The 25827-nt window shown below is 31.2% G+C and overlaps 3 protein-coding genes across 3 annotated transcripts; 1 reads left to right on the plus strand and 2 right to left on the minus strand.

Moving 5' to 3' along the window:
• Window positions 1-6333: 6333 nt before the first annotated feature.
• Window positions 6334-7256, minus strand: LOC123681133 (26S proteasome non-ATPase regulatory subunit 9). The gene is made up of 4 exons (XM_045619356.1): window positions 7053-7256; window positions 6901-7000; window positions 6657-6841; window positions 6334-6601 (listed from the first exon to the last, which is right to left on the minus strand). Exons 1-4 carry the CDS (start codon window positions 7146-7148, stop codon window positions 6389-6391), a joined length of 594 nt encoding a protein of 197 aa, XP_045475312.1. The 5' UTR covers window positions 7149-7256; the 3' UTR covers window positions 6334-6388.
• A 120-nt stretch (window positions 7257-7376) lies between these two features.
• On the plus strand, window positions 7377-10757 carry LOC123681125 (zinc finger X-chromosomal protein-like). Its single transcript, XM_045619345.1, has 4 exons — window positions 7377-7631; window positions 7708-7890; window positions 8161-8583; window positions 9589-10757. The coding sequence occupies exons 1-4, from the start codon at window positions 7486-7488 to the stop codon at window positions 10256-10258; spliced, it is 1422 nt and encodes a 473-aa protein (XP_045475301.1). The 5' UTR covers window positions 7377-7485; the 3' UTR covers window positions 10259-10757.
• Window positions 10758-17625: 6868 nt separating this feature from the next.
• On the minus strand, window positions 17626-24884 carry LOC123676599. The gene is made up of 4 exons (XM_045612651.1): window positions 24736-24884; window positions 21875-22175; window positions 20694-20968; window positions 17626-18554 (listed from the first exon to the last, which is right to left on the minus strand). Exons 2-4 carry the CDS (start codon window positions 22134-22136, stop codon window positions 17784-17786), a joined length of 1308 nt encoding a protein of 435 aa, XP_045468607.1. The 5' UTR covers window positions 22137-22175; window positions 24736-24884; the 3' UTR covers window positions 17626-17783.
• Between the last annotated feature and the right edge of the window lie 943 nt (window positions 24885-25827).

Raw genomic sequence — 25827 nt, forward strand, 5'->3', positions numbered from 1 at the left:
TTACTCTTGTATTTGATATGTATAGTTTTCTAGAGAACCAAAATAGAACTTAAATGGGTAATATATCAAACTTTTTTAATTGATCCAAATATATGACAGGTCTTCTATTTGGGGGGAGGTTTTTGGAGCATATTTATACGATTTTGTTTTGTTTGATGTTGATTTTAATGCCCTGTATACGAATTTTCAGACATATTTCAGAGTGCCATAAGAGGGAGGCTGAAGCCTCAAAGGCCTCCCACGCTACGCCAATGTTCAATACTTTAGTGTTCAAGAGGAGAAACCATTGAACATTCTCATTTCAAGGAGGGACACAATTTTTTTTGCGGCATCTAGGTTATAGGAGAGGTGAAAAATATAAACGGACACCCTGCATTTACTTATTTTGAGTTCGATAATTTTTCATCACATCCAACTAGTAACTTAAAAACCTTCCAAACAACTAATATTTCAAATTTCTACTTGCTAATATTAAAGCGCGCCATGAATAACTCACAAGATGACGTCATGCTGCGCGGATCGGACGAATTTGGAACCGCTACGTATCATATCTCTTCTTTTCATTGTATCATGCCTTACTTTATTTAAATACAGGCGACCAACTTTTATTTAAGGATCCTTTATTTTGACAGATATCTGTTTATGCCGACTATTTCCCTCGTCGTAATTTGCACCAATCAGAAACGCGCAATTTCGAATTACAAATGGTTTCTAGGTGGAAAAACTGTTTGGCAGGACCTGTCAGCAGTTTATTCGCGTTTACCCGCGGCAAAACTTGACAGTTGTTGTCACCAAAAATTATAATACCTTTGAAAACAAACGTAATTATAATCTCCAAGGACACCAGAAAACGACGCTCAACAATTTTTTCTGATTTTATTGTCAAGTGCTAGTTAGTCAGCTTATATCGTGAAAATGAGTCGCTTTGGAAGCGATTCTTTGTCTAATATTGATCTGGCGATTGAGAAAAGTATACCGTATAATACCTTCAGAACTCATATTTCAATATGGAAACAGTTCATGACATTCTGCAAAGCAAATAACTATGAGCTTATGGAAAACACAACTTTAGAACAACTAAACCTAATTCTGAAAGATTGGGCGTGGAATATGAAGAAGGAAAACTGAAAATTACAAAGAACTAGTTGTGAAGACAATACATAGGTAATGCATGCAGAATAATCTGTTACTCAGGAAATAGTCTTGTCAAATACCATTCGGGCATCTAATTTTTCCTGTGAAAAAAATCGAAAAAACACATTGCAAAGTAATATTTTTTGACAAAAAGCATTCGTGCAGGTGCAAAAATCCTCGTCTTCGACTCGGATTTTTGTTGCCACCAGCACTCATGCTTCTTGTCAAAATATTACTTAGCAACGTGTTTTTTCGATTCTTTTCGGAAAAATTAGATGCCCTTATGATATTACTTACGAATATTTGCCGTCGTTATTCAGCAAGAACTAACCTATAAATATTTGTAGCTGTTTAGGTAAACAAAGTGAACTTTTCGAGAAATTTGCATTTTATTTCTTGATTTTGGGCATCTGTGGGAACCATTTGATTCGAGGAAAAAAATGTGCTCTCAATAACGAATTTTTCAAGAACTTATACGATTCTCAACAAAACATCATATTTAATTTGATCCTACTAAAAAAATTAAAAATAATACTGATAAATCCTGAATTTTATTAGAAATAAGAATTTACCTATATGTATAATGTAGTATTGTTGCAGAATCCTACTGCATACTGAAAATCATTCTTTTATATTGAATATGAGTAATTTATTCTGTAATATGGACACACCAATGGGATTGTTTTGAAAGAAAAATAATAAACTTGTTACCTAAGTACTTTTTTATATATTGGATCAACATAGCATAAAAAAAGCAAATCACAATGCAGAACCTAATTAATTATCAATAATGTTATTATAAAATTATACGTTAAGTACACTTATTTCAAAATTATTGTGGGAAAATACATAACATAATTCTGTTAAACAAAATAATCTTCCAATACTGGTGGTTTTACATGAAAAGAAATACTTGATTGACTTCCATTCAAACAAGTACATAAAGTAGACTGATATTTTACATAGTGATGATACTTTGTCAACAAGTTTCTCTAATAGTTCCATCGATAAAACCCCAGTAGTTTGGTACAGCTCCTCCCATATAACGAATTGGTAGACTAAAAATGAATTAAGGTAATATAATATATAATTTAAGTTCAATTCAGGTAATAGCTTACCTATAACTAGAGCTGATAACTATTTCTATAAAGCCACTTATGTGCATTCAAATTATCTTAGAAGTGCCCATGATTTTCCACAATGAAGTTTGCAGTTATAAAAATAAAAACTTCGATAATGATTGCGAGACTTGTAGTAAAAGTTTTCCAAGTCAACTAGTCGATTTGTTTGAATTGGTTTTGATATATTTTCTACACCAACTGTATCTATTATGAAAAATCAATTCCTCAATAATGTTCCCAGCTAAAATTGCTAACGCTATTTGTTCTTTCATTTTCGATTTTGAACTTTTACCAAATGAATTATTTTATTTATCAGAATACAAACTAAAGGTGACAAAATATAAATATGTCAAATTTAAAGATCTGTCACTTTACTGACTTTCGTTAAAAGCACCTTGCAATAGTTCACTTTTAACGTCCACGATAGAGGATCCTTTATTACAGGATCCTTTAATAAAAGATCGCTTATTTGTGCGTTGCAATAACTCTCTAATAATGTTATGTCTATGCTGCTGTGGTACGAAAAAACTGTTTTGAGCTTAGGACATCAATAAGAGGAACGGAAATCGCCTTATAACTTTGTTTTGATTCCAACATTCGTCACTTTTTGCCTGAGGGTACACCAGTGCTGCCAACCCACTGAGCTCAAATAAAGGTAGATAGAGGTTCGAAATTTAGGTAGATGTTGCCAAATTTAGGTAGATTATTTTTTCCTTTATTTTTAGGAGTTTTGAAAGAACTGAGTCCATAGTATTATACTTTATTAATGATTAATATTGATGAATTAATAAAAAAATATAAGAATTTACATAATAAAAAAAATTTAAAAACAATAAAATATAAAGTAAGAAATATATTTATGTAATAATTTAAAATTACTTTACTACTTGAACTAGTTAAACACGAAAGAATAAACAGTCTTTCAAATATTTCATTTCAACAGATGTGGGTAATTTGCAAGAAAACGCTTGTTTTCCAAAAACTTTTATTATTTTAACACCCAAAAGGGTCTTTTATTGCTTCCCGACGGCAGCCTTCGATGCATTCAGACGGTCTCATCTCATTCGTTTCGACGATCTTACTTTATTCTGTTTTTTTTAAGCATAAGGATCGATTCAATTAATCTGCGAGCAATACGAACCTATCTATTATTCCTACGTACATGCAACCATATTTACCATCGCTATTTTTCTATCAAGCAAGTGCGTATTGAGGCGCAGCCATCGTTATTTATTAGTTTATTACCCATTTCGGTCCTTTCTTTGCATCTGTATGTTTCTGAAACTCCGCCGCTGATCTCCGCAGATCTTTGTATCCAATGGCGTGCGTAAAAATTACGATGTGAGAGCTTTAATAAGGAATAGTTCTTTCATAGTCACGTTACTGTTACTGGTAAAACGGTTTGTCGTTGATCTAAAACCGTAAAGTTCGCGCGGAGCTGAATTAAGGTAGATCGAGCTCAAAAAAGGTAGATAGGTAGATTAGTTCGAATTTAGGTAGATCTACCTAAATTTAGGTAGGGTTGGCAGCACTGGGGTACACTATTGCGGTAGCGTAACATTATTTGATTTAATTCGAAATTATCAATTAATGCTGGAAAATAATTTACAATACGATTTATTTATGAAAATTTTTTCGTGATTCAAAAAGGTCAATGTTTTTTCTCAGTTTAATGATTCAGCTATTGTGAAGTTATGATAAAAGGTTTCCTGATGAAACATTCAACAATCAAATCAGGTTTCCACACGCCAATGGATTCGAGCTAGCCGTTTTCTATGCATCTTACTATGGTCTAAGCTTAAGTGGCTGTTATCCACGGTGAGGTAGGGATGGCAAGGGACAGAAAACTATCGATATATATTGTATCGATATTTTCTGACACTATCGAAATATGTTAGAGGGAAAATATCGATATTTATCGATATACATATATCGTTGTAATATTTTGGTGTGGGAAAATTTTGTTGAATTCAATAAAGTTTTTCTATCATAGAGGAGAATAATAAGATTAAAATGACGATATTCAGTTGAAAACGACGTATTTAGTAGTTTTCAATATTTCGCATTATGATTTCGACCACACGAAACCTATTTTGATCAACTTTCATTAGTCGAAAATCCAGATTTTCAGTAGTTTTCGATATGCAGAATTTAAGTTTTGCGATTCTACATTTCGATATTTAGGTTGTTTCAAATTCGATATTTTCAATATTTCGCATTATGATTTATCGTGACCAGATTCAGTTGAAAACACATTTAGTAGTTTGCTTCCATTTTTATGGAATATTTTCAAAATGAAGTAGGTACTTCAGTTCTGAAATTTTTCATATCGAAAATACTCGATATTCATTTGAAAGTGTCAAATTCGTTATTTTTTAATATTTTGCATTATGATTTTGACCACACGAAACATATTATGCTCTAGTTCCATTAGACGAAAATCCAGATTCATCGTGACCAGATTCAGTTGAAAACATCATATGAACTGAAAATGCTTCTTAATGTATGGGTTAATATGGGGTAGGTAAAAGGGATTTTGGGAATTTCAGCAATAACCAATAAATGGTTCAGGACGTTTATGTAGAGAAAAAAAGGTATTTAACAACGGCCGTTGAATTTTATTACAATTTTATTATGTCTATTTTTTCTTGAGCTTTCAGCAAGATCGAGACATAACTTTTTATTTTCGATGTGTAGAATTCCAAAACTGCTACATATATCGAAAATATTCGATATTTATTTTATAGTCCGCTAAATAAGGATTTTTGACTAATGGAACTAGAGTATATTATGTTTCGTGAGGTCGAAATCATTAATGCGAAATATGAAAAAATATCGAATTTGATACTCCGAAACCTATATAAATATATCGATAATATCGGTTGGAAATATCGAGAATCGATAATATCGAAATTGAAAATATCGACGATATTCATCGAAACTTTTTTGAAAAAATATCAATATTCATTGCCCATCTCTACGGTGAGGGCAGTGACGAATCCTGGAGACCCCCCCTCTTGAGCGATGATTCTTTGTCGTGGAAAATGAAAAACACTTTTCAACAATTCCTTCAACTGAATTCAGTTCTATGCACCCCTCCTTGAAGAAATCCTGGATCCGCCACTGGGTTAGGTTGATGCATAATAAACAGCTTTTTTTTGAAAAGATATTTGTTCAGTAAACGTTTCTTTTCATGAATATTTAACTGTTTTTTATTCGACATATACTAACATTTGAATGGAATTGAAAAAAAAAATTGTAAAATGTACTAGCATGAATATATGTAAAGGGTCTTCCTAAATTGGAAGTACAAATGAAAAAGACAGATTCCTCAGATCATTTTAAGAAAAAAAATTCTTACTAACATGGGTCTGTAAATACTTGGTTGTGAAGAAACGGGGTGTTAAAGTTTGATTTTTTTTTCATAGAACCTTCTCTTCACAAGATATTCAACTCAAATATGGAATAGATATTTCAATTTAAAGTTATTATCTGTAATATGCTTATTTTCTGTGCCAACTTCATTTCTCCAGAACCAATGGTTGTTTAGAAAAATGTCCCAATACTACATTTTTTGGTTTCTTGTAGTTTTGTCATATCTGCTACCGATTTCAAGAAAAAAAATCAAACAATTCTTTATAGTAATCCTCAAGAAAATCCAAATTACTATAAAGATCCAGTTAGTAAGTTATGATGAATAAATCAATCATAAGTTTTGGTACTTATTTACCCGATCTGCAGTGAAGCTAGTATAATCATAACAAAAATGTAGGACTCTAAGAAAGACCTTGTATCTCGCAAACAAAGTGTTTGTGGGCCCATATTTATAAGACTTTTTTTTTCTTGAAATTATCCAAGGAATCTTTCATTTTCCTTCATACCTCCAATTGTAGAACACCCTGTATTAATATTATTATAAGTAGTCATCAGATATTTGCCTGTACCAAAAATGACTTTTATCCCAAATTCAATTTCCCTCACTTCCTTCAGTTGACCAGAAACAATATAAGATTATCAAATATTAATTTGTAAAGAGTTTCATTCTTATTTTCTTCATGAAATTATGCTTGAACCTAAATATTTATGATAATTTATATATTTCAGGTTCATTCAAAAAATATATTAACAATTTATTAAAGAGAAACAATGTTGCATCCTAATAAACCTTTTCCTTTCCATTTTTTGGGTCTGAGTTCAATTGTGAAATATCTTTCCCCTCGTTTCACTTTTACATTCACAGATCTGCCTTCTGAATGTTGAACTACTGTAGCTATATCACTCAAGCTTTTGAAATTAGCTTTGTTTATAGAACCAAACTCCACTATCTCATCATCTAAATTCAAACCCTTAAAAATATATCAATCAATAAATAAAGTTCAAATGATTCTAGGCAATACTTACAGATAATTGTGCTGGTGAATCATTACTCATTAAATTAATCTTAGCAAATGGCAACTTATGTACAAGAGTATTAATTCTTTCTTCCATTTCTACATCATTATCAGCAGTGGTTGTGGAAGAAGAATAATAACCATGAAGACCTTGTTCTATTGCCTTCATTAATGCTTTGTGGTCATTTTGTAGGCCTAAAAAATGTGGTATGATGAATCGAAATTAGTAAGAACATATTAAAAGGGTCACTTACATATAATTTTGTTTCGGGCATATCTCACCTGATAAATATCTATGGAGTTGATTGGAAACCCTTCAGAGTCCACTAGAGGATCATTCATTTCAACACCATTCTAGAACAATTCAATTGTATATTGGTCAAGAATTTGCCAAATTCAATAATACCGAGTGTAAAATATCAGTTAATTCTTTTATTTCATTTTCAATCTTATCTTTTTTATCCATTAATTTCAAGACCTCTTGTCTTATTTCCTGGTTCATTTTTAATTCGGACAATGTCAAAATTCTAATAACAGATTTATTTATTCGGAGGTTATTAAGGACTATTTGTTTTTATTTTTTGTTTATTCATTATCACAGAAACTACTGGGTAGGTAGAAAATATAGATTACGGATAACATTATCCGGATTATCCGGATAACGTTATCCGTAATCTGTGGGTAAAAAGCTGTTGTTGGTGTTCACCACAGAATAATGTAAATATTGTGACGTTGTCAGTATTGTCAAAAAATTATAACCTACTTAAAATAAAAAAAAAGATCGATCTCTAGAAATGAAAGTTAAATATAATTAAAATTTTCTTTCAACTTCATGGAAAATGATTGAGGATGAGGATATCAGGGCATCGCTAGAACTCAAAAAGCTTGAAAATAATCCCGAAATAGAGATTCTACCAGTGAATTTGAATGCAGCAAATGAAACTTATGGAAAATTGAGTTATGATATTCCATATCCTGGAGTCGAGTAAGAAATTATTTTTAATATTTTTCAATCTCAAAAATAATAACAATTACTTGGTCTTTTAATTTCAATATTTTAGAATCGATAAAATTTACAATAAAACATCAGGATGTTCAAACTTACAATTGAAAAAAGAAAATGTTGAAAGGGAAAATGGAGATTTTCGAGGGAATCTTAAGACAGAATTTGAAAGTTTTCGACGTTTAGATAATACACACGAATCTCAGGTCTCTTTCACAGGAAAAACCAAAAATATAAAATAGTAAGTACACAGATTTCATTCTTGTCTATCATCATCTTATCCAAGTTTTGTGAGAAATAGAAGAGACTGATATATGTAGATTATGATATGCAATACAATATATTTGTGCTGAATTGAAACCTAAAACTCATAATATCATTTTGATAACCAAATATTTAGTTTGGCCTTTTTTAGTTGAATGAATTTAAAAGAATGGAAAAACTTGTAAAAATAAAAAAATGAATTTAAGGCAAAATTTTTTTTATATATCTTGTATTATTTGTTTTGTAGTGAAAACAATTTGGATCAAGACTCAGATTTGGGTGATTCTGAATTGAAAGAATTTCACTGCCAATTTTGTGATCAGTCTTTTGCTCGGAAATATTTATTGAAAAAACATCTGGAAGGGGTCCACTTGAAGGTGAAACCATACAAATGCGATCAGTGTGATTTCAGAGCCTTACATAATTGTAATTTACAACACCACATAAGTGCAGTACACCTAAAAATAAAACATAAATGTCTATTATGTGATTATACTACTACATGGAAGTCTCAATTACAAACTCACCTGCATTTTGTTCATTCAAAGACAAAAACATATCCATGCTACTTGTGTGATCATATTTTTCCAAGGAAGTACGCACTGCAGCATCATGTTAAGACTGTTCACTCAAAAATAAGAGATCACACTTGTCATTTGTGTGATTATGGGTAAGTTTATATATTAAAAATTCTAATGATATTGTCGAGAAATTGTATGAATTTTTTGTGGGTTTCACAACATTTTAATTGACCGATCAACTTGTTGATTTTAGTTTATATAATTATATTAAAGATGTCCTCTATTTCTGAGTTGTATGAAAACATTTTTGGTTTATCTCCTAAGTCAGTTTGTAAAAGATTCATTCTGAAAGTGTCCATGTCTTAATTTATTCAAAGATTTTTCCTTGATTAAACTCCCTGTCTGATCTATCTATCATGAGTCCATCAGTCCATAGGAATTATAGCTCAACTAATTCTATAGTTTCAGCATCTTTAGTGTTAATCTTTTCCCAGTCATAACTCTCGTAATCTATTTGCCAATCAGGCGAAAGAGTAAAGATCTTGACACATAATATAACATAGTGTATTTGTTGGTTATATCATGAGAAAAAAATATCTGTTGATGTATCCAAAAATGAACACATATAACACAGAAATGGTTCGATTATGAATAAGGGTCTAGAAATACTGTTGTCACTGTTGAAAATGTTTAAGCTTTGAAAAGTGAATTTTTAGTAACCAGCTTTCTTGGATTTAGAAGAGATTGGTCATACTTCAGTTGGTTACACATTATTTACAATGGCACTCTCACCAAACTCAAAAACTTCCTTTTCCTTCTGTAGGTCGTGCTATATGATGAAATGGTCATATTTGCATGGAAATAATTATCATGAAAAGTTATTAGTACACCCGAGTTCACATCGCTTGATTTACCTAAAAGAAAACATTAATTAAAAGTCACTAGTCATATCTTGAATAACTTCAAGAGGGAGTGAGTACACCATCAGTTTTTCTAGTCATCTTTATGGTCACTGGGATTAATAATTTGTGAAACCCAACATAAGTATTGTTATTAGAGGGATGTCATAAGCATATGCATTGAACTAATGGAATAATTCAATGAAAAGAAATTTTCTCATATTTCAATTTATTAATTAACTAATTTTTTTACAGTGCTGCTGATAGATGCACCCTAGATAATCACATACGAGCAGTACATCTCAAGATAAAACAAAAATGTGAATATTGTGACTACAGTAGTGGATGGCCATCTCAACTAAGAAATCATATTAATACTGCTCATTCTAACTTAGCAAGTAAGTGTACATTCTGTGACCGTGAGTTCACTAGGGCATATGCAATGAAACAGCACATAAGGGCAGTACATTCTAAAATCAAAAATCATTCCTGCCATCTTTGTGAATACACTACTGCTCAAAGCTCTAATTTGAAATCTCACATTGAAGCAGTGCATTTGAAACATAAACCATTTGAATGTGAACATTGTGGGCATACTTTTAATCAAAGAAGTTCACTGAAGAAGCATGTAGATTGTGTACATGTAAGAGATAAAAAGTTTAAATGTGAATTTTGTGATTATAAAACATCAGCAAATGGTTATCTTAAATCTCATATTGATGCAGTACATAAAAATGTGAGGAAGTATAAATGTGATATATGTGGAAAAGGCTTCTCCCAAACTGCTCATAGAAAATTACATGTACAGAGATTCCATCCTGAATATGATGATGATGATGAAGATGAAGAACCTGAAAATGAAGTTGAAATTAAAATAGAGGAACCAGATATAGTACCTGAAAATTCTTTAAATGAACTAAATTAATATTTATGTGCAATTTACAATCGAAATGGGATTCTAGTGAATAGTATAGGATATTTGTTTTTGAAAAGGGGTATAGTACTACTCCTTTAAGGGTATAATGCCTATCCTAATCAATAGAGATTATTATGATTTGAGAAGAAAAAAATAAAAACAAAAATAAATCTTTATTAGAAACTTGACATGTTGGTTTGAGTGATGATAGATTTGAAAATATTTTCATCACATACAGATGACTGAAGAATGTCAAATAATTTTTTGTTTACTTCACTTAAAAAAATGGGTATTTTAAGAGAGAAAATTCAAAGACCATTTCCCAATTGTGACTTGAATGAACCCCCAATACACTTTATAGCCCTCTCTACAAGGAATATTAATTACATATAACTTAAACACACCTGTCAAGTTTACGACAAGCCAATCAGTATACAGTAGAACCCCTTTCATCTGGCCTTTAGCGAAAAAATGATTATCAGATAATTAAAAACACAGAAAATCAAAATATCTCGAAAAATGCATTCCATGTAAGGTGAAACAATTTATTGAGTAACAACATGTGTAATGAGTAATCAATTGCATCCCGTATAATCGAGACAGCCAAGAACTTGCTGTTTACCAGAAAAATGTAGAACACCTTGGCTCTTGGTTTTTAAAGCCCGAACAAGTGATGGATGTAGTGCTCATAAAAGTGATAAAGTTCATTAAGACATTATTGCAGGACTGGTAAACAGGGCTGGGATGTACAATAGATCTTTAGGTCAAAATCGGTCAGTTGATCTTCCGCCCCTCTAATCTAATCTAAAATAAACATCATATGTAATGAGTAATCAATTGCATTCCGGATAATCAAGTCGATATCAACTTGGTAGAATGAATTAGCGAAAATGTCAACGAGCACAGATGACGGAGTCAACTAGATTATGGGAAAACAGATAGTCGGAGTTCTAATGTATGCTCACAACATTATCTTCTCATTTTTTGGTTATTCATAAAAATTCAAGTCATTTTTCACATTACTTCACGTTATTGAGATCATCTAAATCACCCATATTTTTGGCAAGTCCTAAAATTCAATTTTGAAACAGGAGTCATAAATAAGTACAAAATTTATTTTTACTCTCTAGTATCATTGGAATAGCAGTGCACAAGAAAATGGCCACCTTTGTGCCATTTTCTCTTACCATTGTATGAAATTTGGTACATTCTTATTTTGTTTTGATGTTCACTTTTTATTTAAAGTGAAAATATTCAAGAAATTGGTCATCTCCGTGACGATGTTTTGTACCATAGTTTCAAATCTGTTCTGTACATATTAATTATCTGTAATGTGAATTTGAAAAACTATTGTAGTTATGTAAGATATAGGACTGGTCCTGTGACTTAAATGTGTATTGCAGCACAGTGTTATATGGTGCTAGTATGTTTCAAGAAAGAATAAGTGTCCCTGTTCTTTTTTTTAGAAGTTTTGTGTCCATTTTGTGGCCTATTTTCTTGTCTAATCCTGGGCTGATTTCTGACAGATATGCACGAATGCCTTTTTGAAGCTTGTTTCTGCAAACCTGAAGTTAATAGCATATGTTTATGTTTTATTCATAAATATTTGAGAGGTTAATATCACATTTTCTGTATTAATGAAATTATTCAATCAACAAAACATTAGGTGAACATGAATTATACAAATGGGATATGTTAGTGTTTTAAGCAGTGTTATTCTTAATTTGAGTTATGCTAACTGAGATAAAATATTGTCTTGGTCCTCCTGCATTTTGACATTTCAGAGGAAAAAGTTCAGTTGAATTTCATGCTTGACTAAATGGTTATACCATAAGGCTCAGAAATAGACACTAAAAAGGCTTAGTGTGATAAAGGGTTCATGGTTGAACCCTATGGAAAGGTTCAAATACTAATATTTTTTACTTTTTATTTACAACCCTTGCTTCATTACAATCTACTGATTGAATCAAATTGGATGTGAATCTCCATACTGATTACTGCAGCAAGTTTATTTCTTTGGATATGTTATCATTAAGATATATCTTGAAAGTAAATGAAAGAATCTGAGGATTAGATTTTGGTTACTTCAATTTCAGTAGTTATAGCATTTTACTGGCAGCAGTAAGCGTTGAGTTAGCTCCAGGAACGGTGTGAGCAATTTTGGCGCCTGAAGCAAAGAATTTTTTGGCGCCTCTGCTGAAAAAGTATCAGTAAACCCCCCCCCAACAAAAAACATCACCTTTCCCGATGATAATTCGCCATTTTTCATTTCTTTAGCGTTTTTGCTAATCGTTTCTTTCTAAAGTCGTTTCCACTGAGTTTTTTTTTTTCGGACATTTTTACCTACAATAAATTTCTGAATTTTTTCGACGCTGATGAACAATGCGTAGGTAAAATATCTGATTCTAACATTCACAAGACACTGCGAATCGATCGATGAAAGATTACCTATCACACCACAAGATACAAAGGGCGGTAAGGAATGCAAAGCTCCAAAAACTAAATGGTATTTAAAACATATGTTCCGCTGAAAACATTTATAAGTAACTAGTTTTGAATGCAGAATCTTAGGAATTTTCCATATTATGTTGAATGTGTAAACAACTTCCACGTAATTCGAAGTGTTGTTTTTCGTCTTTGTGAAATACATTCCATCCCTCATTCAATTAGGGTAATAGGCAATGCTGCTTATATTGGTTGGGTTGCCATGTGCAGGCGGCTTAGTAAAGACGGTTTGGAGATTTTTATTGTAGGGAATGTTGATAAACGCAGCGAAGCGGACCAACCTTATGTTGTTTTTAAGAATCAAGACTATATTTTTTTTTTCAGAAATATGAAAGGGTGGCCACAAACTGGGCTAAATTGCCGCCCTTCGAAAAGAGGAGCCTGAAACAGTCGCTTCACTGTTTCAGCAGGCCCTGGTTCCTATAAGAAATTCATAGGTAAAATGAAGAGAATCAAAGGAATTTTTTCAGTAGAAAGTAATGAGTAGAGAGGGAGATAGGTTGATTTTTATTTTCTATTATACCAGGCAAATGTTCTATGTCTGTTGCATTGAACAATTAATGTTCTGTTTCAATTTTATTTATTGTTATATAAAGATCTATATAAGGATGTCAAGATAAATTATTGATTTAAACACGTGGCTAGTGTAATGTTTTTACAAATGAACAACCGCACAATAATATGAATAATTAATTTCAAACTTGTATAGGAAGTTCATGGACACCCGAAAATTAATAGCAATTTTCAAACCTGTACTACATGCAAACATTTTTTTAATGGAAATCGTTTTTTTTTTAACTTTCGAATTATTTCAAGTTCTTCAATGTTCAATAAAAACCTTCCACAAGCAATTAGTGAGTTCTCATTTAGCATTTTTTAAGTGTTTCTCCATTTTTCTAATGAAGTTAGTTCATATGAGGAATTTCGTTTAACTAATTTCAAAAGCTCAACTAAAAATAATTGGAAAACTGTCAGCTTTACAGCATTTCAACCGAATATCCAAAGAAACCATCATATCTGCACGGGCGTAGCAAGGGAGGGTTTAGGAAGTTTCAAGACAAGGGTCTGGAGAACGGGACTGATATGTATATATCTTTTGAATTTTTTCTATTATTTGTATGAGGTTCGGAGAAGGCCAAGTTGATACAACAATAATTATTCTATTAATTCTTGATTCTTAAAGCGCCTTCTTGACATGAAGTCAAGAAGGCGCATCATTCATTTTCAAAATAATGGTTCCAATAAAAGATCCATTTCATCCGATAGAGACGAAGAGGCTCAAAGCTGGTTTTCCTCATCTGCAGAATAGACCAAGTTTGAATGAATGAATAAATAGAATAGACCAAGGCCAAGCAAACAGGGAACTCCCTAGCTAAAAGAAGAAGAAGAAGAAGAGACGAATTTGAATGCAAAATGTCCTTAGATGATTTGGCGCGGATGAAACAGGCATATTTCAAAAGGGGTAAAACTGAACCTTTTTCAATAATGTATTTATTATTTTTATACCTATTTTTTTTCGTTTTCTTAAAAATATTTCTCCAATAAAGTGATTAATCACATTATGTTGAGTATAAAGTCATTTTATGTTTGAAGCAAAAATCTATGTGTGGAATTTTGTATGAAAATGCCCGAAAGCTCCTGAATTCAAGTAAGTATATCTACTTTCCTTATTTTTCTCTAATGAAATAAAATAAAACAAAAAAATTCCCACAAATATTTATTTCATTTTATGTAGGAATAGAGGTATTATTTGTGAAAATTATTTCGTTTTATTTCATTCGATAAATTATTGTTTTATTTCATTTGATATCGAGAAAGCCCGAAGTTCCTTATAGCAACTTAGCTATAAAGACCGAAATAAGACAAAATGAGGTGCTATAACTTTCCAATGCTTTTGTATGGAATCGAAGCTTGGGTATTATTAACAAAAGCGTCCTGCAGGATCATGGGTGGACCACATCACCAATGAAGAAGTTCTCAGGATATTTTAGCAAGAAGAAAGTGATCTTGTACCGGAAACTTGAATACCTTGGTAATGTTGTGAGAAACCAGGGGAGGTATAGACTTCTGCAACTTATACTACAGGGAAAAATACAGAGAAAAATATTGGACGACGAAGAATATCGATTGATACGGTCCGTGTCGCCATCATGTTAGCCTACATCCAAAGTGAACAGACACCAAAAGAAGATTTCATTTGATAATGAATTTCTTTCAAGTAAGGACTGAATCCATTAAATTTATCTCCAATTATACTGTCTGAAATTATTCATTTACAATGTAAATAATATGCATGAAATATGGTTAGGTATATAGTTTATGGGCTATGATGTTTCTGCAAATCTAAATCAATATGAATTTTGTATTTGAATATTGAATAATTAATAGTTATTATTCATAAATGCGAGTGAACCTATAGTTTATCTTATGTGAGTTTCGTCCGAAATGAAAAATGTTTTTATAGATACATATTTGTAAAAATTACGAACATGGAAGGAGAAACAAAGAATTAATATGTAGTGACTGTATGCTTGCTCGAAATATGGGATGGTGGGCTACGTATCACCATAGTATAAGGAAAGGATAGTAAGCCAGTGTAGTGCTTTTTTCGATTTTGTTCATGTTGAGCGCCATCTAGTTGCACTCACGTTAAACCTCGAATTTTACTGTTAAAAATTGGTCCGTAAAGTGGAGCCCTCTGAAAAAATTGGTGTTATTTTGAAGAACTAAAATATTTGAAATAGAGTGGTCAGAAGACTTCTATATTTCGATATTTTTTCTGCTCTATAATAAGAATTTATGCCAGTGGCGTGTATTTGTGATAAACAAGTACAATGCTACAAGTTATCATGAAATCACTAAATCAGGTCCAGTCGTCATGAAATGATATCTCTAGGTATTTTCAGGATTTATGAATCGAATAAACTTCATTTTCCGGAATATCGATATTGCAATTGAATGTATTTGAAGAATATACGATTGATATCGTTTTGTTATAGATTGAGTGAGAATAGGTAAAGTTTCTATCAACATTAATTTCCTAATGTCGTAAGTTCCAATGAAATTTCTCAAAAGCTATATTTAGCATTTGACAGTTGGTTTCGATCATTTTTTCCCAACCTTTTACGATTCTTCGAGTTATGTATTTTATTATTCGACTGTAATATTTTCTGACCGAAAAATCAGCCCATGTTTTTATGAATATTTGAAGAAAAGTTTACCTTAAACAACCAAATTATATTGAAATATCTCAATTATGTTGAAAATAAATAAAATCATGTTTTATTTTTATATTTACCTTATATTTAAAATTGAAATGAATATTTTCGGGTTGTAGTTTGTGGATTGAACATATCAATGGATTTTTCATATAGCTCAGGAGCTTGAAATATTAGAGGTTTCCTAGTAATAAATCTTTTTTGGTAAAAATGAAGGAAAAAACTTGAAAATTGGAAAATTCAGTTTTAATATCAAATAAAAGAAATTTTATAAAGAAAAGTCCAAGAGTTGGTAGAGACAGATGGAATTTTAGTTCTTCTATACATACTAAGCAAATAGCCACTGTCAGTGCTGTGCAGTTTTTTTTATAAAAATGCATAATTTTTTTTTTCTTCCACGAAAAAAATATGGTTTCGCCTTTTCGACTCCCAAATTTCTAAACAGTTTCTGATTAGTACTTGATAAATCACAAACTATGCCTATAAGTTGAAAGTTTTGATTCTTGAAGTTTTTTCAAAGCCTCCGTAACGATGAGCAACAACGATGTATGAGACACCCCATTATCAGATACAAAATATGCAATCGGTATTTTCCAGGAGCTATAAATACCTCTAATCATTAAAACCAGCGCCTGGTTAGCAGGATTTTCGCCCAAGATCCACAATCCCTTCAATTTCATCAGTTTTTTTATTGTAATCAATATTTCTTTTAATACTCATCTCATCAAACATGAGAACACATTTACTCTCTTTGAGCATCATCGACTCAGCCTTTATTGTCAGGTTGACGAAAATTTTTTTATTGAAACCTGGCTTACACCGAAAATTTGTCAACCATGACTTCAGTGTCGAAACCCCTGGTAACTGGAACCCTTTCTGACGCAAGAACTTGTAGGTACTGGGACCCCTGAAAAAAAGAGCCAAAGTTACCTTTTTTTTAGAAGGCAGCCAAGGCGTCTTTTTCTTATGCCGTATCTGCATAGTCCTGAATGTATCCACATAGTTTGATGGATTTTTTTGTGCAATTTTTTTTTGCCTTCTAATATTCCTTATACTATGGTATCACCACAGACTACTAGTCTTTGGTATCACACTCTAAATCGGCACCGCTGGCTATATAAACCCAGCGTGCTACAACAGAGTCATCAATAAATAAACATGATAGCAGTAAGAGAATCTAACTTCTACACTGCAAATACATTGGACACAGGAGTCACCATTCTCGCGAAGAAGATGGAAGTTGTATGTATTTGGTAGAAATCACAATGCCAAACTGATGATTGACTTGAGAAGGCCTCGCCAAAGATATTTTCCAAAATAATTATCTAGTTATGAGAAGCATCATCTCTAAATATAATGCGAGATTGACAAGGAAGTTCCTTGAAATAGTGGACGTACGAGAATGTGGAAGGAACACTCTACATCGGAGTTAATATGAGACTAAAAAATAAGTTTAGTTATTATAGGTACCTATAGCTTCAGTCAAGGTACTGTCTGCATTTCAAATCACGCTTTGTTTTTCGCCTATACCATTTATTGCAATACATCTGTGAAGAGTTTGGTGGGTATTTTTTGAAGAAATATTTTTTTTGAGAACAGTCCTTGAAAAGCAAAACACATAGATATGAGTATATAGAAAAGAAGTGAAACAAATTCAGTGAGAAATTGATATAATCAAAGACGAATTAAATGAAATCTCAGGAATTTCGGTCTAACAATATAAAGTTTAATAGTAAAATCATTCGGTAAATATCAAAGTTAATGAATAAAAACATATATAAAAATTACACTTAAGAATATAATTTCAATTTTCAATTTCCGTTGTATTCATTTATAAATATTTTAGTCAATTGTATAACTCTATCCTGTTGTTCATCAGTCATATTCTCTAATCTTTCTTCAACTGACATATTCTCCATTCCTCCCACTTTTACCATCACGTCGAAAACAGCTTCGCTCCAGTAGAAGATGGGGTTTATCCACTGAGCCATCATGTAGCCGCATAAACTACATCTTTTAATCTCACTATCAATCCATTCAAATGTTAAAGGCGCCAACATCTCATCTATGTCAGATATGCTCATTTTTCTTGCTATGCACACATCATAGATCGATTGATGTAAATGCATTAGGTAATAATCTAGAAGGCCTCGTCTCTGATTAGTTAAAAATGCTGTGGCAAAATTAACGTAGAGAAAGAAACATAGGTCTGTTGCTGGCGAACTGTAAACAATATGTTGCCAATCCAGAACCATCGCCATATTCTTACGGTATAGTAAATTGTTTATCCAGAAATTTCCGTGGTTTACTACCATTATTGGAACCTTTTCTTTAATTATTTCTCTCTGTTTACCCCAGGCTGTTTCTTTCAATTCATTCAATATTTTTATGTGCTCTTTAGCGTTGGGTTCATGGGACACTTTAAGGAGATGAATAGTTGTATCTATTGTACTAGCTTGCATCGTTGCAAGTTTTTTTGTTTCATTCAACGGAATTTCAATAATGTTTTTGATCATTTCTTCGAAATAAGGCTTGTTCAGTTTTTGCATAACGATGGATGCTGCATGTAATTTAGCCATTTCCTATAAGAAAAGTAGGTTTTTGAAGTTTCACTCAGTAATATAAGAAGGAATAATTACTTTGACTTGATTTTTTAGCAATCAAAAGGATGGAACAATAGCATTTAGAATTTGGTAGATTGGTCTTTTGAGAATTCTTATTAAATAGTACTGTTTTATTGATATGGCAGGCCAAATTTGACTGTAGGGTTTTGCAAGATAAAACGGGTCAGAGCTCTGCAAATTCCTTTTTTTTTGAAAAATAAAACATCTCGAGCTTGGAGTAACCTGATATTTCGTGTGGTTATTGAAATTCAAGCATACAATGTTAACAATCTGCTCCTGGACTGTCGTAAATCATATTGGTTAAAAAAGTGAAAAATGCAAAGCTTTGGCCAGTCATGCTATTTTACTCTAGTGAGAAACTCAGGAACCAAAAGGATTGCAAAACTATTGAGGTGACTTTTTATTACGAACTGTAATTTGAGTGAAAATTATTAAGTGAATATAGTGGTGAAAATGTAATAATAAATCAGTGAAAGGACTACAGTCACAAGATATGAAGTGTTGATCCAAAAACTTTACTTCACGATAGATTGGTGGTGTAGGATCAGAGAAACAGGAAAATGATACTCTGTTAGTTCGCCGACGTTTCGGAAAAATTTATTTCCATCCTCAGGGCTCTACAAAATTTACGGAAAACATCATTTGTAACATTGATGAAGGTGTTTACAAAAATAAAGGAAAGATGAGCATTACTAAAAGTTATTGACTAGAAAATATCACAGAACAGATGGTCTGGCATAATTTAGGTATACAATGAAACATTATATAATTCAAAACATTTTTAGTTTAAAATAAGAATAAAAATTAAAAATAAAAAGTAATATACACACATATAGGTACAAACAAAGTACTTACAAGCTAGACAAATCTATCTTCCCAAAATCATCTCATTAAAATTCAAATCAATTCTCCAATATTTCACGTAAAAAGAAATCATAATAAATTAAAAAGCCCTAATTTGTTTCGAGTCCGCTGTTCCTTTGATTTCACCTCCGTCTGTTGGCGTACTGTCTATGCATCGGTCGCAAAAAATGATTCATTTTACTGGGAATAAATTATTTTTTATTTATTATTATTATTATTGTTTGTCCCCGCTTTTTAATTTATTATGATTTCTTTTTATGTGAAATATTGGAGAATTGATTTGAATTTTAATGAGATGATTTTGGGAAGATACATTTCTCTAGCTTGTAAGTACTTTGTTTGTACCTATATGTGTGTATGTTACTTTTTATTTTATTCTTATTTTAAACTAAAAATGTTTTGAATTATATAATGTTTCATTGTATACCTAAATTATGCCAGACCATTTTTTCTGTGATATTTTCTAGTCAATAACTTTTAGTAATGCTCATCTTTCCTTTATTTTTGTAAACACCTACATCAATGTTACAAATGATGTTTTCCGTAAATTTTGTAGAGCCCTGAGGATGGAAATCATTTTTTCCGAAACGTCGGCGAACTAACAGAGTATCATTTTCCTGTTTCTCTGATCCTACACCACCAATCTATCGTGAAGTACTACAGAGTTGCAGATACAATTGGTGGTGCTAGACTCATTGTATGAAGAGGCTCAGCTGGATAGGCTCTCATCTCATATCATCTCGTATCACAAAAGAAAAAAAATAAAGACTTTAAAAAGTTAGATAAAACATGAATTCTTTCGCTTGCTTCTCCTTTGGAAAAAGTGTTCCATTCAAAGTAAAAATTGAATTAATTAGACTGAATAATAATTATTCTTTTCATTGCAATAACATCATTCTTCTAAAATTCTTGAAAAGATATAGATTTCGAAGTATAAAATGAAAATACAATAATCTGAGTGTCTATTGCCCTGGAAATATAAAATCACATGAATTTAAATTGAAGGGCTGTTTGAAGTGAACAAACAGACATAAATTTATCACCCTTTGTTTCCGAAACAAAAAGTTTGAGGATACACAACAAGCTACTTTTCTGAAAGGCCTGTATATCCTGCATTCACCACCTCACTAGGCTATGGCCTACCACTCATGTAACACCCTGTATGATCGCGTCATGAAAAATCATCTTCAATTTTTTGAAATTCTACAAAACTTTAAAAAAATTTTTAGTTACCTGGATTGGAGACCATACTTGTTCCCAAGAAGTGACATATTTTCTGTTCATGGATTCAAACTTCTTAAGTTCCATATCTTCGAGAATTATATTTGAGGGATTGCCATGTACGTATGTAGGCAAACGTAAAGGTTGACTGGCATATACATCTAATGCCATTAATATTTTTTCATAAGCAGCTATTTCATTCTTGAAAGCTATTTCTGTATGCATAAGTTTATTGTGTTCTTCATTATCAGGTTTCGATTTTACAAAAATCGAATCGTAAACCTCATCTGCAGAAAAAAATAGTGTTTCAATTTGTAACTAAATAAATTAGTTTACAAAAATAATGAAACAAAATTCGGGAAAGGCACTAACTTGGCACCAGGAATTTTTGAGCTCCCGTCATTAATGCACCTGTTACGAAATTAGAGACTACTGCTCCTGCAATTCGACATGACTATTCGAGTGGTTGTTTTACATATATGTAGGTAGGGGAGTATGGGGCTTGAAGTTCTCGGGGTGAATAGCTTTGTAACGAAAAAAGATAGCAAGACATGCAAAATATGCTTCTAAAGAACCAAATGGAGTGCCAATTTGGCAGTAATTTTTATTACTCTGGTGACGGTGGTTGAGTGACTGTGTGCACGTGCTCTCGAAACGTAACGTAAGTTAAAGTTTTCTTGTTTGAACTATTTGGTCTATCTTTGTTAATTATAAACCTATAATACAACAAACAATAATCTTGAAATTTTTATTTTATATCTACACACAAACTTTAAACTCGATATTGATGCTGAAATATTGATTTTTTTTTCGATATTCTACTTAATTTTTTCTAGTTCTGGAGACGCGATCAACATGAGATTTTGAACAAGGCTTGAAAATTACCATTTTACATTTGAATACAGAATTTTATCTTCTATTATATATTTAACTCTATTATTTAATATTTTAATATAGGTATCTACATATATACCTAAGTATATTTGAAGTTCATCTAGTTTTGTCAATTGCATAATGATCATTATAAAAATATTTATTACTAATAACTACTTCATTGATGATAATATGATGAAAATCCTGAAAGGTTTGAGAAAAAATTACTTAATTATTTAAAACAAATTGAATACGTGTGTGCATTGACAACAAATTGAATACGTGTGTAGCATTGAGTAAATATCGCTTGTGGTTTTTACCTCTACGTATTGTAGTGTATTTTCTACCCCATAATTCAGGCACTTCCTTAGTTGTGCTAACGCTTTGGGGCCTCCTTCTCTTCTTGTGATCGAATTTAACCCTCCAAGCATCTGATATGAAATTGTTTCCTCTGGAAGTTGCTGGTTCTAGTTCGATGTCTGTTATCATTACTTCTGCATTCCAGAACATCCCCATGATTCCCTCGAATGCCCTCTTGTCGACCTGTCTATTCTTTATGAGCTGTGTAGACGCGGCTGCCATTTTGTAGTATGGTGGGGATTTTGGAAATTCACACAAAAACTAGAGCAAACAAAATGACAAAACCGTTATGATAACTTTGAAAGTAAACATTCATGAAACATCTTTGTTATAAAATTGTCAAGTATTATCTTCATAGAAAAAAGTTTGAGTGATAAAAATAAAAAATTATTTGATAAAAATTTGAATAACGAGTTGTATTTGGAAGTCCAAAGGGCGGAGCCACTTCGGTGAGCAGAGCGAGTTAACAAATATAAAGCTGTTTCTCCAACCTTCCATTCTCCAGAATCAAATATATTATGTTTGAATACTGAATTTTCGTCCAAAAATGAAATGAAAATGGATTTATATCATCTTATGTAATAATAATACGTGATACGTAATCAAAAGGAAAAGGGTTATAACCGTTTTGATGGTATTCAATGATTATTTCTAAAAATCTAATAGAATAACTAATAGAAAAAAAAAACTGGAAGTCTGAAACATTTTTTCTTTCACGATAAATTTTCGATAAATATTCTACAATTTTTGGAGTAGGATTAATTGATTTTTTAGGAAATTACCCTGTCAATCTAATATAGTGTTTCACGAATAAACTGCACAGACTTTCAGTGAAGATGCTGAATGTTATGAGGGGTTTTGAACAGTGATAGAAATATTTCGTATATTCGTCAAAGAAATGCAGGCTGCTTTATGTATTTTATCTAAAACTTTCAATCAGCATAACTTTTGAACGCTTTCATTGATTTTCATGAAATTTTCAGGAGATAAAAATCGAATTAAGTCCGATATTTTATTTACTTTTAGTGACTTGTCGATAAAGCTGGATCGGATAAAGTATTTATACTCAAAAAAAAAATTAAATATCCGATAAAACAAGCCCATTGAAAATACTGCTACACTTCGTATCGATAATTTATAAACAATTGAATGAAAATCTTAAAATTCTTAAAATTTCATGGATCAACGCATTATTCGGAGATTAAAGTAAATTGAAATATACCCGATTTTCAATGGAATATAAAATATTGAAACGAAGGGTGGCAGTATTGCCAATAGGTTTGTTTGATAGAAATTTTAATTTCGTTTTTCAGAATAAATACGATTTATAAAATTTTTTGTACAGGGTGTTTTACAACACACTACGACAAATCAGGAAAAGTGAATATTGGACTTTATTCTATTTATTTATTGGAATTTTCATAAAAATGCATAAAGGCCTTCAAGAATTATGTCGATTGAGGGTTTTCGATAAAATACTTACATTAAACATCCTATATCTTTTGAACGAATTTACTTAGGACATATTTCGAACACTGTTTAAAACTCCCCTGAATTCCTGAATTAATTTTTAATTTTAATAAATTTTTTTTAATTGTAATTAATTTTTTTTTAATATAATTTCTATCAATTTTGATTTGAATGAATTCTGAAGTGAAATGAACTGATTAGAAATTACTTTTTTCCATACCACTCTAAACCAAAAATAAATAATTTGCAAATGTAGGTATTTATAGAGTATTGAAAGATCTTCCAAACTTAACATGTTTGTTCTAAAAAATATCGATGACGTCAGGCACCTTCAATGACGTGATCAGTTCAGATTTTTTATCGGAAGTTGGGCAATTGAAAAAGAAAATTTCTCTTGATATTAAATTAAAAGAAAATAAATATATTCTAACCCTTTCACTGTTTCTATTATTAACGTTGTATTTCAAAAAGTATGTAACACTCACTAATTACCCTAATTCTTTTGAGATAATGAATAACTGGAAAAGAAAATAATCGGTTGTTGAATGAAAATTTGGAGTAAATAACTAATTATACCAATTCATTATAATTTTCCGTTTGATTTAAATTATTGCTGACGATATGATTGTAGAAATTTTCGAGGTTTATATTAACACAACGTTGACTCAATAGATTCGAAATTATATAACTTTAGAAGAAAAAATTGAAAAAAAAAAAGACTTATGTATAAGGAATCAATCAATTCGTTACCGTGAGTGCTTAATTTATAATTTCATCCAAATAGTTTCGATTAAAATGAAAAAAAAAATTAATTTTGTTCCTGCATTGTTATTGGAAGTATATATACTCTCGAATCATTTAAATTTAATTTTAACTATCTTTCCGGATATTTTTGAAGTGATTATAATAACAATATCAACAAATATTGATTATTGAAAATTTATTGTAGAATGCGTATTCATCAAATAGAAATTTGATGATAATAAATATACATATTCAGGATGTTATTTGAAAAATATTATTTTCCACATATAATGGAAGAATAAAACTAAAAGGTTGGGAATTTCTACATTTATTTCGAAATTAATAGATATAAATAAGAAAAACACACTTCTTCAACAATTTTTACTCTTTGGCAATTGATTTCGGTCTTTCAAACCATCATCAGGCCAAAAGATCGAAGACCAAAATCGATTGCCAAAGAGTAAAAATTGTTAAAGAAGTGTGTTTTTTTATTTATACCTATTGATATTTTGAACACACTATGGAAGCTTTAATCACCAAAATGTATTTCAAAATATGCGGAAAGGTGAATTTGTAATTATTATTGAGAAAAAAGAGGAATACTTACCAAAACACGAGACGTCTGGACAACAGGAGGTGACAAGAACACACTAGTTCGAATGGTTTCCTTTTCTTAAAATTTTTAAGCGAATCATATGTTAGAAATTTTTTATCTGATTTTCTACATGTTCAAATTTCTTCATTGTTTATATCCTATTGAAATGGTAATAAATTGATATTAACTGAAATAGTAAACTGTCAATTATATATTAGAACCAAGAATTGTCAGCTATATGTATTTTTGTTTTAATCAGAATAATTTCCGAGCCTGCTTCCTCAGTTAGTTATTAATATATTTCAAAAAATAAATGAAGGAATATACAGGGTGTATATGAATAGTTGCGAAAAAATTAAGAGGGTGATTCCTTGTCAAAAAATAAAGTGGGTCTTTCCCCTTGGAATCATAAGGGAACACCACCAAAATTTTATTGAATGCATTAAATGTCAGCATTATTTCATTTTTGAGAATTTTCTGGTTTTCGAGGAAAAAATTGGAAACTACTTTTCGGGCGCCATATTCAGGGGGCTGTAACTAAGCCAGGGGAAGGCTCAATTAAAAGTTTATATGAAAGACCCACCCCATTATTTGACAAGGATCACCCCCTGAATTTTTTAGCAACTATTCATATACAACCTGTATAAATAAAACTTGTTAACAATTTTCAAAAAGTGTTGTGTTAGAATCATTATTGTGGTTCTTATATACCTATTATTGTGTCTGAATGTAAAAGAGTTTTTAATAGTTTTAAATGATTCTGTAATGTTAAAGTTTCGCACATCTAAGTTATTGTTGTAGTTTTTTTTGTTCATTTCAGAGCCTCGATGAAGACTTTTAAATAAGTTTGAAACTAGTTGGCCTTTTTTCCAAAAATTGTGAGAATTCACTCAATACATATAAAGGAGTTTATGTGTGAAATGAAATTTTAAGATTCATCGCATCACAAGAAAGAGAAAAAATTCTGGGAGAGTATCAAAATATATACATATTTCACACAAAAAGAGATGAAAATATTCTATTGGTCTATCGTCGAAACTCGAAAGACAGCATTATGAAAATGCGAGAAGAACAATTTTTAAATTAATTTTTTGAAACCAGAGC

This window comes from Harmonia axyridis, chromosome 1 (assembly GCF_914767665.1).
Source record: "Harmonia axyridis chromosome 1, icHarAxyr1.1, whole genome shotgun sequence".
Lineage (NCBI taxonomy): Eukaryota > Metazoa > Arthropoda > Insecta > Coleoptera > Coccinellidae > Harmonia > Harmonia axyridis.

What these genes read in the sequence shown, in the direction of transcription:
- LOC123681133 (XM_045619356.1), bottom strand. Translation starts at nt 7,148, where the DNA reads ATGAACCAGGAAATAAGACAAGAGGTCTTGAAATTAATGGATAAAAAA. An exon ending in TAACTGATATTTTACACTCG is followed by an intron (nt 7,001 to 7,052) that starts GTATTATTGAAT and finishes GAATTGTTCTAG; the next exon opens with AATGGTGTTGAAATGAATGA. An exon ending in ATTCACCAGCACAATTATCT is followed by an intron (nt 6,602 to 6,656) that starts GTAAGTATTGCC and finishes TATATTTTTAAG; the next exon opens with GGTTTGAATTTAGATGATGA.
- LOC123681125 (XM_045619345.1), top strand. Translation starts at nt 7,486, where the DNA reads ATGATTGAGGATGAGGATATCAGGGCATCGCTAGAACTCAAAAAGCTT. An exon ending in AAAACCAAAAATATAAAATA is followed by an intron (nt 7,891 to 8,160) that starts GTAAGTACACAG and finishes TTTGTTTTGTAG; the next exon opens with TGAAAACAATTTGGATCAAG. An exon ending in TGTCATTTGTGTGATTATGG is followed by an intron (nt 8,584 to 9,588) that starts GTAAGTTTATAT and finishes ATTTTTTTACAG; the next exon opens with TGCTGCTGATAGATGCACCC.
- LOC123676599 (XM_045612651.1), bottom strand. Translation starts at nt 22,136, where the DNA reads ATGGCAGCCGCGTCTACACAGCTCATAAAGAATAGACAGGTCGACAAG. An exon ending in ATACACTACAATACGTAGAG is followed by an intron (nt 20,969 to 21,874) that starts GTAAAAACCACA and finishes TTTTTTCTGCAG; the next exon opens with ATGAGGTTTACGATTCGATT. An exon ending in AAGTATGGTCTCCAATCCAG is followed by an intron (nt 18,555 to 20,693) that starts GTAACTAAAAAT and finishes CTTTTCTTATAG; the next exon opens with GAAATGGCTAAATTACATGC.